At 40.2% G+C, this 13,976-nt stretch overlaps 1 protein-coding gene across 1 annotated transcript; it reads right to left on the bottom strand.

The window, feature by feature from the left end:
• Positions 1-6,304: 6,304 nt before the first annotated feature.
• LOC114437670 (ubiquitin-conjugating enzyme E2 H-like) lies at positions 6,305-13,244 on the bottom strand. The gene is made up of 7 exons (XM_028408497.1): positions 12,956-13,244; positions 10,242-10,318; positions 10,062-10,136; positions 9,936-9,975; positions 9,724-9,776; positions 8,745-8,873; positions 6,305-7,974 (listed from the first exon to the last, which is right to left on the bottom strand). The coding sequence occupies exons 1-7, from the start codon at positions 13,006-13,008 to the stop codon at positions 7,850-7,852; spliced, it is 552 nt and encodes a 183-aa protein (XP_028264298.1). The 5' UTR covers positions 13,009-13,244; the 3' UTR covers positions 6,305-7,849.
• Positions 13,245-13,976: the final 732 nt, after the last annotated feature.

The raw sequence follows: 13,976 nt of genomic DNA, 5'->3' as shown, positions 1-13,976 counted from the left end.
CATATGACAGTCATTATCTGTTTTCCTCGATTGTCTGCCTCTGGCCATGAAGTCCTAAAAATATCCCCCCAGTCCCTGGATTACAGTAATCCAGAGTCTCCCTGTAAGTGTGTGTGTGCCATAGCTAAAGATCCTTGTTGAGCTGTACACTGTGTTTCTTTGGGCATTCTGACTGAAGGTGCGTCACTAATGCTGCAGGAGGGAAAGGCTGCTATGCTTCACACATCACAGAGTGAAGCCAGCCTCTCCTTCTCCTCCTTTACTTCTAATTTATACATTGCCAGCATGCTCTCTGAATTTTGGCTTTTTGTGTTACGTTTCTGGGGAATATCTGCAGAAAAAACAGACAATATGTTGCACTATGATATAAAAGAACACTTGAGACGATAGCAACTGAGCAAACAGTATATCAGATTAATGGAGATTAAAGGAGAGCCATTAACTTCCACACCCAATATAATCTAATGACACCACTCATTCAGCAATATTACCAGTATCTCATAGTAAGAGGGGGGTTAGTGTGTGTGTGTGTGTGTGTGTGTGTGTGTGTTGGGACAAAGCAGCTGATAATCCGTTGGTCAGTGATGTAGAGGACAGATGGTCTAACTATATGCTGCTGGACCTGTAAATTCAGATTGTTGTCAGGTTTAGTAACCAGGAAGTTGTGTATGAGGGTTTGTTGTTGTTGTTGTTGTCGTTGGTGGTGTGTGTGTGTGTGTGCGTGTCCTTGCCTACTCCCAGTTAGGGATTCTCCCTAAAGAGCTTTGATGCACTCCCTGCATCACTACGCGGTCTAATCACTCGTACCAGCTGTCAGCGTGCTGGCCTCCCTTCTTCCTCTCTCTGCTGGCACCACTTAACCTCACATCCTCTGCAGTCAGCCATAATGGACTCTCACAGTGTCTGTACTGAAACATGATGAACATATATCAGTTGCTGATTGCTGACTGCCCTATCCCAGCACACAGATACCAGTAATATGTCTTGTCCTTATTTGAAAGAGACCAGCCTCCACTTCATGGTATAAACAGATTTTCTTCTTTTCTCTACTTCATTCTAAATAGTCCCTCCTTTGTTTTCCACTTTTTAAATCTGCTTTTGTCAAACGTTACATGCACAGAACAATCTGATTGAAGCACACTTTTACATATTTGTTATTGCAGGAAATCATATACATGAATAGGAAAGTCTTCATACAACATTTAATAAATGAAATACAAACATATTAAAACTTTTTACATCATCATTTAGCTGGAATATTCAGGAGCAGCTTACATGTAGCCTAATGAACATACGAATTAGTGTGTTTAGTTACCGTCTAGTTGTAGTTTAGTTAAACAAATGCTGGTCAATCTGTTTATTAACAGCATAAAAGGTATGCAGGTTACCAAACAAGAACATCCAATGTATATAAAGTTTCATTGCATTAAACAGACCTATACTAAATAGTAGAGTAATCTACACCCACAGTATATACAAAGAGCAATGTTCAAAATAAAATAAAATAAAATAAAAATACAGGTTGAAAGCAAGACAGTCTATAGATTATTAGCTCGTGTGGAAGGTGTAAAGAAACCCAGAAATATCGAATTCATTTTTCCAGTGCATCCGCCTTTACCTGAGTATTCCCCATTTGGGTTTAATGAATGCTGCTGTGATACAAACAGCATTATGATGCATTTACCAAAGTGTCTGTGGGGGTTTAAGGTTGTATGCAGCACTAACATAATTTGCAATAAACCTCTGCTGCACTGAGATTGAGACCTGTCATGATGGAGTGAGATCAGGTTGCACCATAAGCTCCTGGGGCTGCTGCTGCTAACACTATAACACTGAGGATTTACAAGCAGCTACCCTAACCCCTTCAAACACATCAGCAACATTGGTTCATTGATCAGGGATCATGATGGTCTACCCTGAGTTTTAATGGCTTGGGTAAAGATTTACATGTAATAGCTGAATTATCAAAGTCTCCACAGGTTCATACCTTCAGTGTTTGATGTCTAAGATTACACAAGAGTTTGATGTCATGATCAGCTAACTGTAGCTGAGACAACCCAGAGGGACTTCAGAGAGGAAGGCTTGTAATCTGTGGGGATGTTTTCCTAACCAGCACTGGACTTGTTGATGTATATTTCTGTCTGTGTCACTTTTCCTCTGGTTCTTCCACGAAATGTAAACTTGTAGATTTTTAAGGTGTTCTGAGACTGCAAGAACGCTCAGGGGGGGATGGTGAATTTTAACCCCTCACTGCTTCGCCTGCAGTCACTCACACAGTCGACATATGTGCCCAAACCCTCCCATATCTACCAACCATGACCTTTGACCTGCAGGTTTTGACAGGTTCTAATACACATTTCCAAAATAATCCTCTTCCAGTGGAGAGTCCTGGGTTGGTGGACAGGTAAAAGCTCTCAGTCAGTTGTTGGCAAGTCTAGAACCACCGGATCCTTCCAGCCCACCAGAGTGAGTTCTACCATTGCCAAAGACTGTGGGAGAGTGCACCAGTCACCGCCACCAGATCTCTGTGACGGCTAAAGTTCAGATTACATGCAGCGGCGTCTCAGAGATAGCGCACGAGCATCCATAGCACACTAGTGACATCTGAGAGGGACGTCGCAATCGATGAGAACCATAGTTCATCCTTCTCTCCTCTCTGTTTGTTTCTCTCTCTCAAACAAAGATAAGAGAATATTTAGAAACAGCTGACAGGTTTGGATTCCTTAAACCTGAAAAACACACAGCTGAGAGTCTGTCTTGTCCTATATTGGCACTACACATGATTGCTCAAACTGGCAGAAACAAAGCAAAAATGTGCTAGTGCCAAAATGGGCAAAGAAGACCAGGCATGTCCAAGAAACAGAAGAACTGGTTCCAAGTCAGATTCAGGACACGGGCAGTGTGGTTCTGTCTCTACTCTGTTTATGGCCCTATGGTAATTCACTGATAGTGTTCTGTGACAGTGAATTCTACCAGTGCCATACACAGAACAGGAGGAGGTGTAAGTGTGATCCAACTTCCTTTCCTACTGACTCCTAACCCCTTTACGTTTCTTGTGCCAGAGGTGTTTGCAGTCCTGTGCAGGATGGAAATGATGTTACCTCACAGTAAACAATGCCATCTGCTGCTGAGCCACACAGGCCTGTGGCACGGTTCCAAATTCACCTGCTTTCTTTAAAGTGATCAACCGACAATTTTAGTCCAGCGTTGTATTCTGACACATTTGTGGCCTCCACAACCTGAACCTGGTGAAGGAGCAGGTCTGCTGCTCAGATTGATTCTGGCTGTAGGGAATGATGCGCTAAGTGATTTTTGAGATGCTCCAAATGGGTCCCAAAGCAGGGCTCATCTTCCCGTTTCCGGGAGAGATCAATAGAGTAAAAAGCTTGAAAGCAATAGATAGATAGAGAGAGAGAACACGAGCATCAGTCAAAATCTCCTGCTTTGGTCAGTTTGATGTTTTTAGTAGCTCTTTCTACTGAAAAATAATTGTTATTAGGGCACACATTTCCATTAGATCTCATGAAAGAAAGTCTTCATAAAACACAACACCTTGTATTTTAAGATAGTCTTGAGACATCATTTGAACTATTTCTATTATTTTACAATGTTAAAAGTACGTATCCTTATTATGTTTTCTGTGGTAACTAAAATACTTCACAAGATTTGGCCACAGATTGTATACATGCCTGTATTATTTTAGCTTGAGTATTTGTCCTTCTTACCTTATGTAAGTTATTACAGCGCACAAAAACTATTAATTCAGAAGCTTCCTTACTGAGCCAAACCTTTAGAAGCGTGGAGTAGTAGTAGTAGTAGTAGTAGTAGTCATCTTCAAACCACACAAAATCATCATGATGGCCATCATGAAGTACAACTGATTTTTGGTCCAAACAGAACCAGTGTCCTCTCCATATCTCCACGTCTTCGTCCCTCACGGCTTCCTGTCTGTTTGGCCAGTATAGCAAGGGATTTTCTAGTGGACAGGTAATTAGTTGGTAAGCATCTTAACCGACTGGCAATATAGTAATCCACGCCACCCTCCTCCCTCTCCTTTTGCCGCCTCCACACGCAGGCCTATCGGACATGTTCGATGCGCCTTTTACGCACAGGCGCACACTGCAATGGCGAGGATGGAGGAACACTGAAACTGTAATCTAATGCGCCACAAATGCGTTTAAAACACTTAAAGTAATAAGTATAATCAGTGTTGTGATTGTACAAAAATAGACTCAAAATCCACCAGCCATGTCTAATCAAGATTTAAATGTCAAGAGGTAAAATAGTTCATCATTTTCACTACATTTACCAATGAATGTTAACAAACACTTTCCGTGCAATGAAAAATAAGAACCCTACCAGCATCCACCGGGTGTGGCTTCGGCCGCAGCTGGGCCTGGAGCTCCGCTCTGTCCTCTCCTTGCACAGGTCTGAAAGTTTCCCGGAGCTCATGCAGGCCTCCTCTGCTCCCCGTTTTATACGAGCACCCAAAGGTCTCTCCAGCCGGGACTCATTTACCTGCTGTCGGTGATTATTAGACAGATTGCAGGTGGAAAAAGAGACATCATCCTTTCAGCTGATGTGAATCCACTGGAGTCGGATAGGACAGGTTTAGGTTACGGCTCTTTCAAAGTTGACGCTGAAATCCACCCGCGCATCCTTTGTCCTCTCCATACATTATGAAGGAGGCGCAGCCGGCCGGCAGCGTCTCCTCCACTCCCCCGTGCTTCTCCTGCTGATGCTCGAGTTACTTCCAAATAACTTTACTCTTATTTTTAAAAAATAAATCATTTGTTTAATGAACCATTGTGACCATATATTCACACACGTGTGTTAAGAACAGTAGTTTTTTTTAGTATGTTCTTACTTTCAACTGCATTAGAGTTCATTAAAACTACTGATGACCAAAATACATCATTAAAATACTGCATTAAAATATACATATAAAGAACGACCTTGTGTGGACAATAAGTACCGGGTCTTGTAAGTTTGACCAGTGAAGTCAGATTAAACTGATGTTGAAACTGGAAACCAGCATATTGCTCAGAAAGAGGCAGCGTGGCCACACAGCGATGAATATTTCATAAGATCATTACAGTCTGTCAGAGCATCGTGAAGAGAAACCTTCATCCATCCTCTCACGTCTTTAAGATCACCCTTAAGACGAACCAACAATGAATGAAACGGTAACACTTAAAAATACATTTTAGAAATTATGCATTTATTTAAATAGATAAAATTGTTGCAAACCTGCTTAGAAAAAGAACTCCTCCTCTATTTATTTTAAATCCGTCACCCACAGCTCTTTCTTTACAACTGGCATTTGATCAACACTAACTCTGTTAGTGAGCAAAGACCCGGGCTCATGTAAGACTGGAGCAGCTAAAGGGCTTTCAACCAACACTGAAATTATTACATGTAAACCAGTGATTTAAAACTTTTGTCGGCTTTAAAATGTCATTTAAAGGGTTTAGTGAGATTTTAATTCCACTTAAAGTTAAAACAAAAAACCATCTTACATATTAGACTTTTTTTTTTGCTTTTCATTGTGAAAAGTAAAATACATGTATTAAACTCGGTCATTTGTGTTTGTTTTATTTGCCCGTCACTGATTGGTGCCGTGTGCATCTGATTTCTGCACAAGCTGACAATAAAACGACCAATTCAAGATGAATTTTCCTTTACATACAGGTCAGGTCAGGTAATGGTTAATAGATAATAGTTTATTCATTGAGTGGCCCTGATGCCAAAGCAGGAGTGTGCCATCTAGTGGGCAGAGGGAGATTCCCTGAAGTGCATATGTCACTCTTCAAACAAATTAGACACAAGTTTTTTAAAAAAATAACAAACAGAGTGGTTATTTTTGTTGTTTATTTCTTTCTTCAAGTTACAAGGGAAGCACATTTATTCATTTTTTGCCTTTTAAAAAATCTGGGATATTTTGATCTGCATCCTGAACACAGGGGTTAAAGATAAAAAATAAAAGCATTAAAACAAATTATAGGCTTCAAATATATGTTTCATTAATAAAAATACATAATACGACAATAGATCCAGGTGATGACAAATGACAAGGCTGGACATGGTGGCTTGGTTTACCACCAACATATATTTGGTTACCAAGGCTAATTAGAGCCATTTTTAGCAAGGCTATAGTACATTTTTAATGCCATGTGGAGAAACACCGACACAGTTTTCCAAGTTAAGGTTTAAATGAAGGTTAATACACCCTCATGCAAGAGAACCTGATAACATTTTTATAAAGGGATTTATACTTTCTCATTAAACAAGAAGAAATGGCCTCTTTCAGTAGAATTAAGCTCAAATTATTTGTTTCTTTTATAGAAATAACCAGATCTGTAACACAATGAGGGACAAATTTGTCAGCAGACACAGACCAATGTACCATCATGAGAGTTAACAGTAAACACCTCCACCACACGGTCGCCAACAGGCACATAAACCTTTACAGGGGGTAAACCAGGACAAATGTGTCTTCTTAAGAAATAAAAATGTGCCTGATGCCATGATGTTTGAATCAATTTGAGAATTTGAAGAGGATTATCATCTAATCAATCCCAGTGTAAACTCTGTACCCAGTCTTATTACTCCTGTACATTAAATAGAATTTGGTCCCACCAATTTGGAAAACATGAACATGTAAATGCGACTGTGCTAAAATCATGATGGAGACATTTACATGAGGAAGTGGTGCAGATGGGCAAGGGTGCAACCTGTCTTTGGAGGTTTGAAGATGTGTAACTCTCCTCATCTTTACAGGACAAGTACTTTTTTTTAAACTAGTGTATTATATAAGTAATAAACCATACATGATGGTAGGCTTCACCACCCGCAGAAAAAAACAACTATCCCTACGCAAGTCAAACACCTATTATAGTTCAACACAAGCAATAGGCAAAGTTAAGAAGTTCAACAATTCCACAAGGATTCTGGACACCCCCCCCCCAACCAAACCCAACCTGACCCACAGAGGTTCCTCTTCACATCTACAGCGATACAAACTTTACTTCTGTGTCATGCCACAATATACAAAGATACTCAGAGAATGGTGAACACTTTCCTAAAACGGAGAGGAAGAAGAGGATGGAGTGGGAAGCTGAAGGGGAGATCAGAGATTCTGACATCTGTGGACCATCAGGGGGGCCAGTACAACACAGGTAATCAATACAATACATTCATGCACGCACACACACATGCACACACACACACACTCTGTGGCATTTTGTGTTTTGTCATGGTTGCTCCGCTGGTTGTGTGTGATGTGTCTGTACAGGATGAGCACGCTGTGGTCTTCAGTTCCTTGGACTGTAATGGCGAATCCTCACTGTGGCAGTGTTGAAACATAAAGGGGGGGGGGGGCGGCGACCAAAAACAAATGAGCGCCCTCGCTCCCGTAAAGCAAAGACCGCTCAGAAACCGTGGATTGTCATTCTGCAGTCTTCTGTCGGCGAGGAAAAGATGCCTGATGATGTAGAGATGTGTTCTGTAGTTCAAATGGAACGAGTCTAACTGTGTGTTGACTGTCCTCTGTATGTCAGGTACTCAGATTAAAACTGTCAGCCTCAAGAAAAGAGATAACTGATGCACTCCTCTCTGATCTAAACAGACTCTGGTGATGAAGAGGAGTTGGGGGGGCGGGGGCAGGCGGTGACGAATTCCTAAATAGGAGTTAATATTCTGCAATATCATACTGCAAATCCTTGTGTAGCAATAAAAATCCTTGTGTTGCTGTAAAAAAATGTCTTGTTTAAATATGAATATAGTACTGAGTTTCTGCTCTTTAGGAAATGGCAAGTCTGTTGTGGAGGTGAAGGCGGCTCTGCCTTCACTACAACTCCATGTCCTGAGCCTCGTCCTCCGAAAAGTCTGACATGGAGCTCTCGGATGAGGAGTCACCTCCTCCCTCCTCCTGCTCCTTTAGAGCCTCCTCTGTGGCATATTTCTGAATGTATTCTGAAAAAGAAAGATACAATAACCATGTGACGCTAACAGCAGTTTAAAAAAAACCCTCAAAGTTTACTTGCTCATATTTCAAAAATACAGAATTATCATGAAAGGAACCTGCAATTTTTAAGTTCTCATGAATTTCAGGATAAGAACAGTCACCACTGTGACACTATCAGTTTTCAAATGCAGCCTTCAAAGAACACAGCCATCATTTTTTTCCTGATATCTGTTGACTGCTGCAGAAGACGCCCTGAAAATCTGCCAGTGGTAGCTGACTTGACGGTCTGAGCATCACATTTCCATGTCCAAGCATAAAACCGAGTCGTCTTCTTGCTAATGCTAACATGTAACACAAAATCACCTGTTTCAGGCACATTTTCAAGGTGAGTTTGATTTACAATGCCTGTTTTCCTATTTATATAAAAAGCCAAAACATTAAATGTTTAGCTTTCCAGTGGTCCTTGTGTCTGACTTTATATTACTCGAAAATAAATCAGATTAATTCTGTGCTCCTTAGAAGCTTTGACTCACTTATGATCAGCAGTCATGTGACAACAAGTCAATGATTACGAGTCAAAACCACAAAAAATTCTACATTTTGACTCATATTCACCGAATTTCTGTTACACGGCTGCTGGTCACACATGAGTCAATCTTGGCTTGATGTTCATGCCTGAAAGACGCATTATTACAGCTACAGCAGACACACAATGTTAATTTTGGGTTTGTCATAGGTCTTTTGTTGCTTGTAAGACAGAATTTCAGTGGCATTCTACCTTTGATCTTTTGTTTGTAATCCTCTGGCCGGTGCAGGTACATGGCGGCGGCGTCCCCATTCAGAGGGTCGATGGGGTTGGGGTAGGCGAGCAGCTGAGGGAGGAACGACTCAAAGATGTTGGTGAGGTCTGGAGAAGGTGAAGAAAAAGATCAATAAGTAAAGCCTTCTCATAGACGTTCTATCATCTGTGTAGCTACCAAACTGTCCACTAGAGGTCTCTCTTGTAATGAACCGTTTAATTAGAGCCTCAGCATGACAACATGAAGAAAATGTTTTTCCTGCTCAGAATGATCTGCTGATTTGGGGACATGTCATATTGCTTTTTGTCAAAGCCATAAGATGCAGAAAAAAGCCTCTCAGACGCATATAATAAACCAAACAGAAAGTCCACCATTTTGAAATTTCATGGTTTACAAGCTTGTTAGGAGCTGTATGACACCCTACTTTACCAGTCATAGCGCCACCTAGTGGGACCAGGAAGTCACTTTCATGTGACTAGTGTTAATCTGATTCACGTATCCATTCCATGCAAAAATATCAATAATCCAGGTGTCTTTACCAACATGACACGCCTTGAAGGGTAACCTCTAAGCTGTCAATGTACTGTACTCAGTGTACAAATATGTAAATGTTACAGCAAATCTGGAGAAAACCGATGCAAGTTCAGCTCACTGACACTGAAAGCAACATGTATCTCCTGCAGGTATGTTTAAAAAGCTGTCAGACCACAGACCTTTTCATCTGTCAGCGCTCAATGCATGACCTCAATATAAGCAGCAGTTATCACTGAAGTGTAAGCCGATTAATCTGAGATGCTCTGCCTGGAGCTGCACTGTACGGTGCGCTGTAAGCTGCTCAATTTGTCTGCTTTTATTGGCTATTACTTTCAGTTTAACAGTGTGACCAGTGAAAGCATGTACAGACAGCCTGATTATTATTATTATTATTATTATATATATTATAGAACTGTGACCTACCATAGAGCGCCGTCCATGTCTGGTTAATGACATCTAAACACACAGTTCCAGACCTGAAAGGAAAACAAAAAACTTTACATAAATGGAGCAAAACCGGAGTAAAAAGTGAGAAAACAGAAATTAATGACTCTTTTAGCTGTTGCTATAAATGGGTCAAACATGAGAAAAAGGGTTTAAAGATAAAATGGTAGCTCCATAGCTCTCCTACTTACGCTTCATCAATGTTGGGATGGAAGATTTTGTTCATGAATCCTAAAAAAAGCAGGTTTTAACAGTATTAACTGACTTTACCCAAGGAAAATATTGTTGAGGTTTCTGATTTCAAAAACATTTTATACCTATTGATGGTGATTTGAAGGGGTATTTATCTGGTAGGTCCACCCGAACTTTCCACACGCCTCCTTCGTACGGCGCTAATATAAATGATTAAAACAATAAAACATGTCAACACAGTGTTAAACATGCAGCGCTGCTGAAAGTGCTGGTAAACACAGGAAAGAACTTCAGGAGGCTCTTACTTCCTGGTGGACCATGGAACTTCACTACAAACTCGTTGAGTCCGCTAAGGATGGTGACCTCGTGCTTGCTCTCAATGCTGTTGTCTGATTAAGGAAAAGGCACACGGCCAAGACGCAGAAACAGAGGCACAGAACTGGATGTGTTGTCAACAAAGAAAGGCTCTTTCTCTCTGTGAACTTCTCTGAGCATAGGTCAAACATGGGATCAATAACATTATCATGATTTGATCAATATTGCGGTGGAACAAACAACAAAACAACCTCACAAAGGCACAGCACAGAATAAACACATGACTAATGTAAAGACAAAAGACAAAAGTTTCTACGCATTCCGACAGCAAGGCACACAAAGCTCAGTTGTTTTGCTCAAACAAAATAATATAAGTGGAGGAATCAGGTTGGTTAATAATCCAAGCATGTGACTGAGTCAGCTGTATGACACCAAAAGGTGGAGTGTGTTTAATCTCTGTGAGAGTCGGACAGAGACACATGAAGAAAAACACACAAACCCCCAAAAGTAACTGTTGCAAGCTGTTTTATCACCTTGTGATAAATTCTTCTGTCATCTTTATTCCAACAATCCAACCAAGGTAGCGTTAAGATGCTAATTTAGTTTAACTACTGGAGCACAAATAACAGCTTGATTACATAACTGTCAGGAGGCAAAATAACTGCAAACATCCAGCAGAGGAGGAGAGAGATTAAAAAGCTCAGTCACTCAATAGAAAAAAAAAAGGTTTGCAACCACTGAGCATGAAGACTGCGAGTGACTCCTATAAATAAAGCCTCTTTAAGATGTACAGAGCAGCAAAACCTCTCCCTGAGGGTTACCCAGACAAACCTAAAAGTATGCTCTCTAGGAGTAATGTAAATACACAAGGGCCAAGCTTTACTTTGACAAAAACTCCCAGCACACAATCCTCTGATGATTTTCTGATCAAATAGTAAAAATCATGACACAGAGTATAGTAAGATAATTCAAAGTAGAGATTTACATATCTGGTCTGAATTGGCAGCTGAGAACCACTGTAATCTTTCAATCTTAAAGGTTTCATTTGAACACAGAATATCCTTTGTTACACACTGGTGCTCATGGTTCAGATTTGGGAACTGGTGAAACAAGATCGACAACAGTACAAACTAAAGGATAAAAACATGTTTGTCCTTACTCACTCCTTTTATCCATTCTTAGAGTTCCCATCCATATTTTACAGTGTTGTCAATAAAAAACGAGCAGCTGTTCTTTTTGCATCCCATTTTATAGATGTGCTTGTACTGTCTAACTAGCAAGTCAAAGATATTCTGTTTGTGATTTTAAAAATTAGATATCACTCAGAAACTGTTTTTCTTAATGAATTATCTACATGTTGAAGCACTAGCTTTTAACTAACTGACGCAGCACTACTTTATAAACTCCCTTGTGGTCTAAAAACAACATTTACTGCTACAGAGCTTCAGTGTGTGCAGCCCTGTCCCTGCCATGAACGGATGCTCCCAGCCCCCATCCCTGCATGTGCCCCTACAGCACGCTTGTTGTTCCTCGATCAGCTGTGTGTGAAGCCCCGCCCTCTACCGTGTTCCGGATGGTAACAGGCTGACCAATCAGAGAGCAGCATCTTAGCTGCAGGACAAAAACAAAACAATTCAGCTCACGCTGTCAGAAAACCTTTCATGCAAAAAAACTTGAGCTGATGGCTGCAAATAAGAATTAATAACAAAGATAGATTTTACAAAAACAAAACCTCATTACGGTCAACAAATTAAAACATCGTATTGTATAACTCCTTAAAAACAGTGATGTTGTTGACAAACATAATGAGAAGGATAATATCATAGTCACATTATCTTTCTTTTTAGCATCCATTCGTTTTTACACCTTTGTTTGTTAAAAATTTAAATGTATTGCTATTTTTAGTGGTAAACAACGCGATGCGTGCACTAAAGAAGCATTTAATGTTTTCCACCTATGATTGTTTATATTTCGATTCAAAATGTAAAAAATAGAGAAGCTAAAGGTCTCGATTCCCTGTTGTCAAACGTTATTAAAAGGACCGCAGTTATCTGTAGACTTCGTGAAAGATCGTCTCTACATCGACCTTAATTGTTCTCCCATTTGGCGTTAGCATGCTACACGGCTAGCTAACTTGGCGTTAACCAACCCACAAATCATAGATAAATAAACGCATGTTTCCAAATAAGTGTTTCCGAAATGTAAAAAATTCTTCACTGCTTCTTCAGGTTGTGTTGTCAGTCATGTAGGATTACATATTATGTGCTAAGAGGCTAACTTATCGCGTTCAAGCTAAGGGTAATAATGTTCAAAGCTAACAGAGAGTTAACAGCCAGTGTTATATTGCGACAGTTTCCGATGCTAATTCTGTATCAATACAAACAGGACGAGCATTGCTAATGTACTAGCAGGCTAGCGCTAGTTAACAAATAGCAAATAACGTTGAATAAAAGGGTTGTTCGTCATTTTGCTAACTAGCTAACGTCTGCCAACCAAACACAGAGCTGCCCATTTACATCTCAGTGTGCAGCGTTATATACTTTTCACCAAAATCTATTGATCTTACGCAGCTAGTGCCTGAAACACATCCCCACAGCAGCAGTCGGGAGGTAAATTATGTAATTAAACACCACCAGACAACTGACAATTGTTATTAAAACAGACGTCCATATTTCATCTGTTGTTTATGTACTGTAAAGGATACAGTTTCACCACGTCGGTATCCATTCGTCTCTTGCCCGGACTTGGAGACGACATTTTTGTATTCCTTTCAGAAGTGATCTAAAAATACTGCGGCTATAAAGCTACCTCAAGCTTGAAAACACCTACAAGCCCTCTGGACTGTATCAGCAGCCTTCCCACAATGTCCATAAACACGATCCCAGCTGCAACATCGCCCACTTTTTCTCCAGTCGGCAGATCCGGAGCGTTTCTCTGACCAGCTCTACCTAGTTGTGTCCTGTCCTGAAGACTCTGCCAGTGACATCAACCTCCAGCGACCAGCGCGAGCAGAGGAGGGGCTCAAGCATAGAAGTACACTCCCAGAACACAACCACACAATAAAACTGTACGTCTGTAGTTTATAAACCTGAATCATACAGCAGTGATAATGTATGCAAAGATAAAAGATGGGATTTAAGAAACAGAAAGTTTACTTCTGGTGTGTTTTCGGCGATGTTGCTCAAAGGGTGCTAAAAAAAATGAAGCGTTTGCTGATCTATCATGTTCAGATCTATGGTGAAAACCCAAGACACTGAAATGAGCACATCAGGCTCAAGTTGTGTTTCCTTAAATGAATGATAGGGACCATAAATATTAATTATTGGAGTATTAAACTATTGAAACTACTAAGTAACTTTATATGATATTAATTTAGCACTAAACAGACCACAACTGTAAAACATTTAAGTTAACAGGCCTCTTGAACAGCTGGATCATTCATAGATCAGGGGGTGGTTTAAACTAATTTATTTACGCTGACATTGTTTCAAGAACACAGGTTTAAATCTGATGTTAAATTATGAAAGTTTTATAAAAATATGCACTAGTGTACTATCTAATATATAAACACCAAATAGTTTACAGCCAGTGAGTTTAAGTCTGTCTATGTCAGCTTTTATGTAGATGTTCATTACATAGATGCTGACTCACCTGACATTTATAATTCTTCACCAGGCAACCTCTAAATGTCATGAGTGTGCTGAGACCAACATATTTTGTGTCAT

The sequence above is a fragment of the Parambassis ranga genome, chromosome 6 (genome assembly GCF_900634625.1).
Source record: "Parambassis ranga chromosome 6, fParRan2.1, whole genome shotgun sequence".
NCBI lineage: Eukaryota > Metazoa > Chordata > Actinopteri > Ambassidae > Parambassis > Parambassis ranga.
This window is presented reverse-complemented; position numbering and strand designations above follow the sequence as displayed.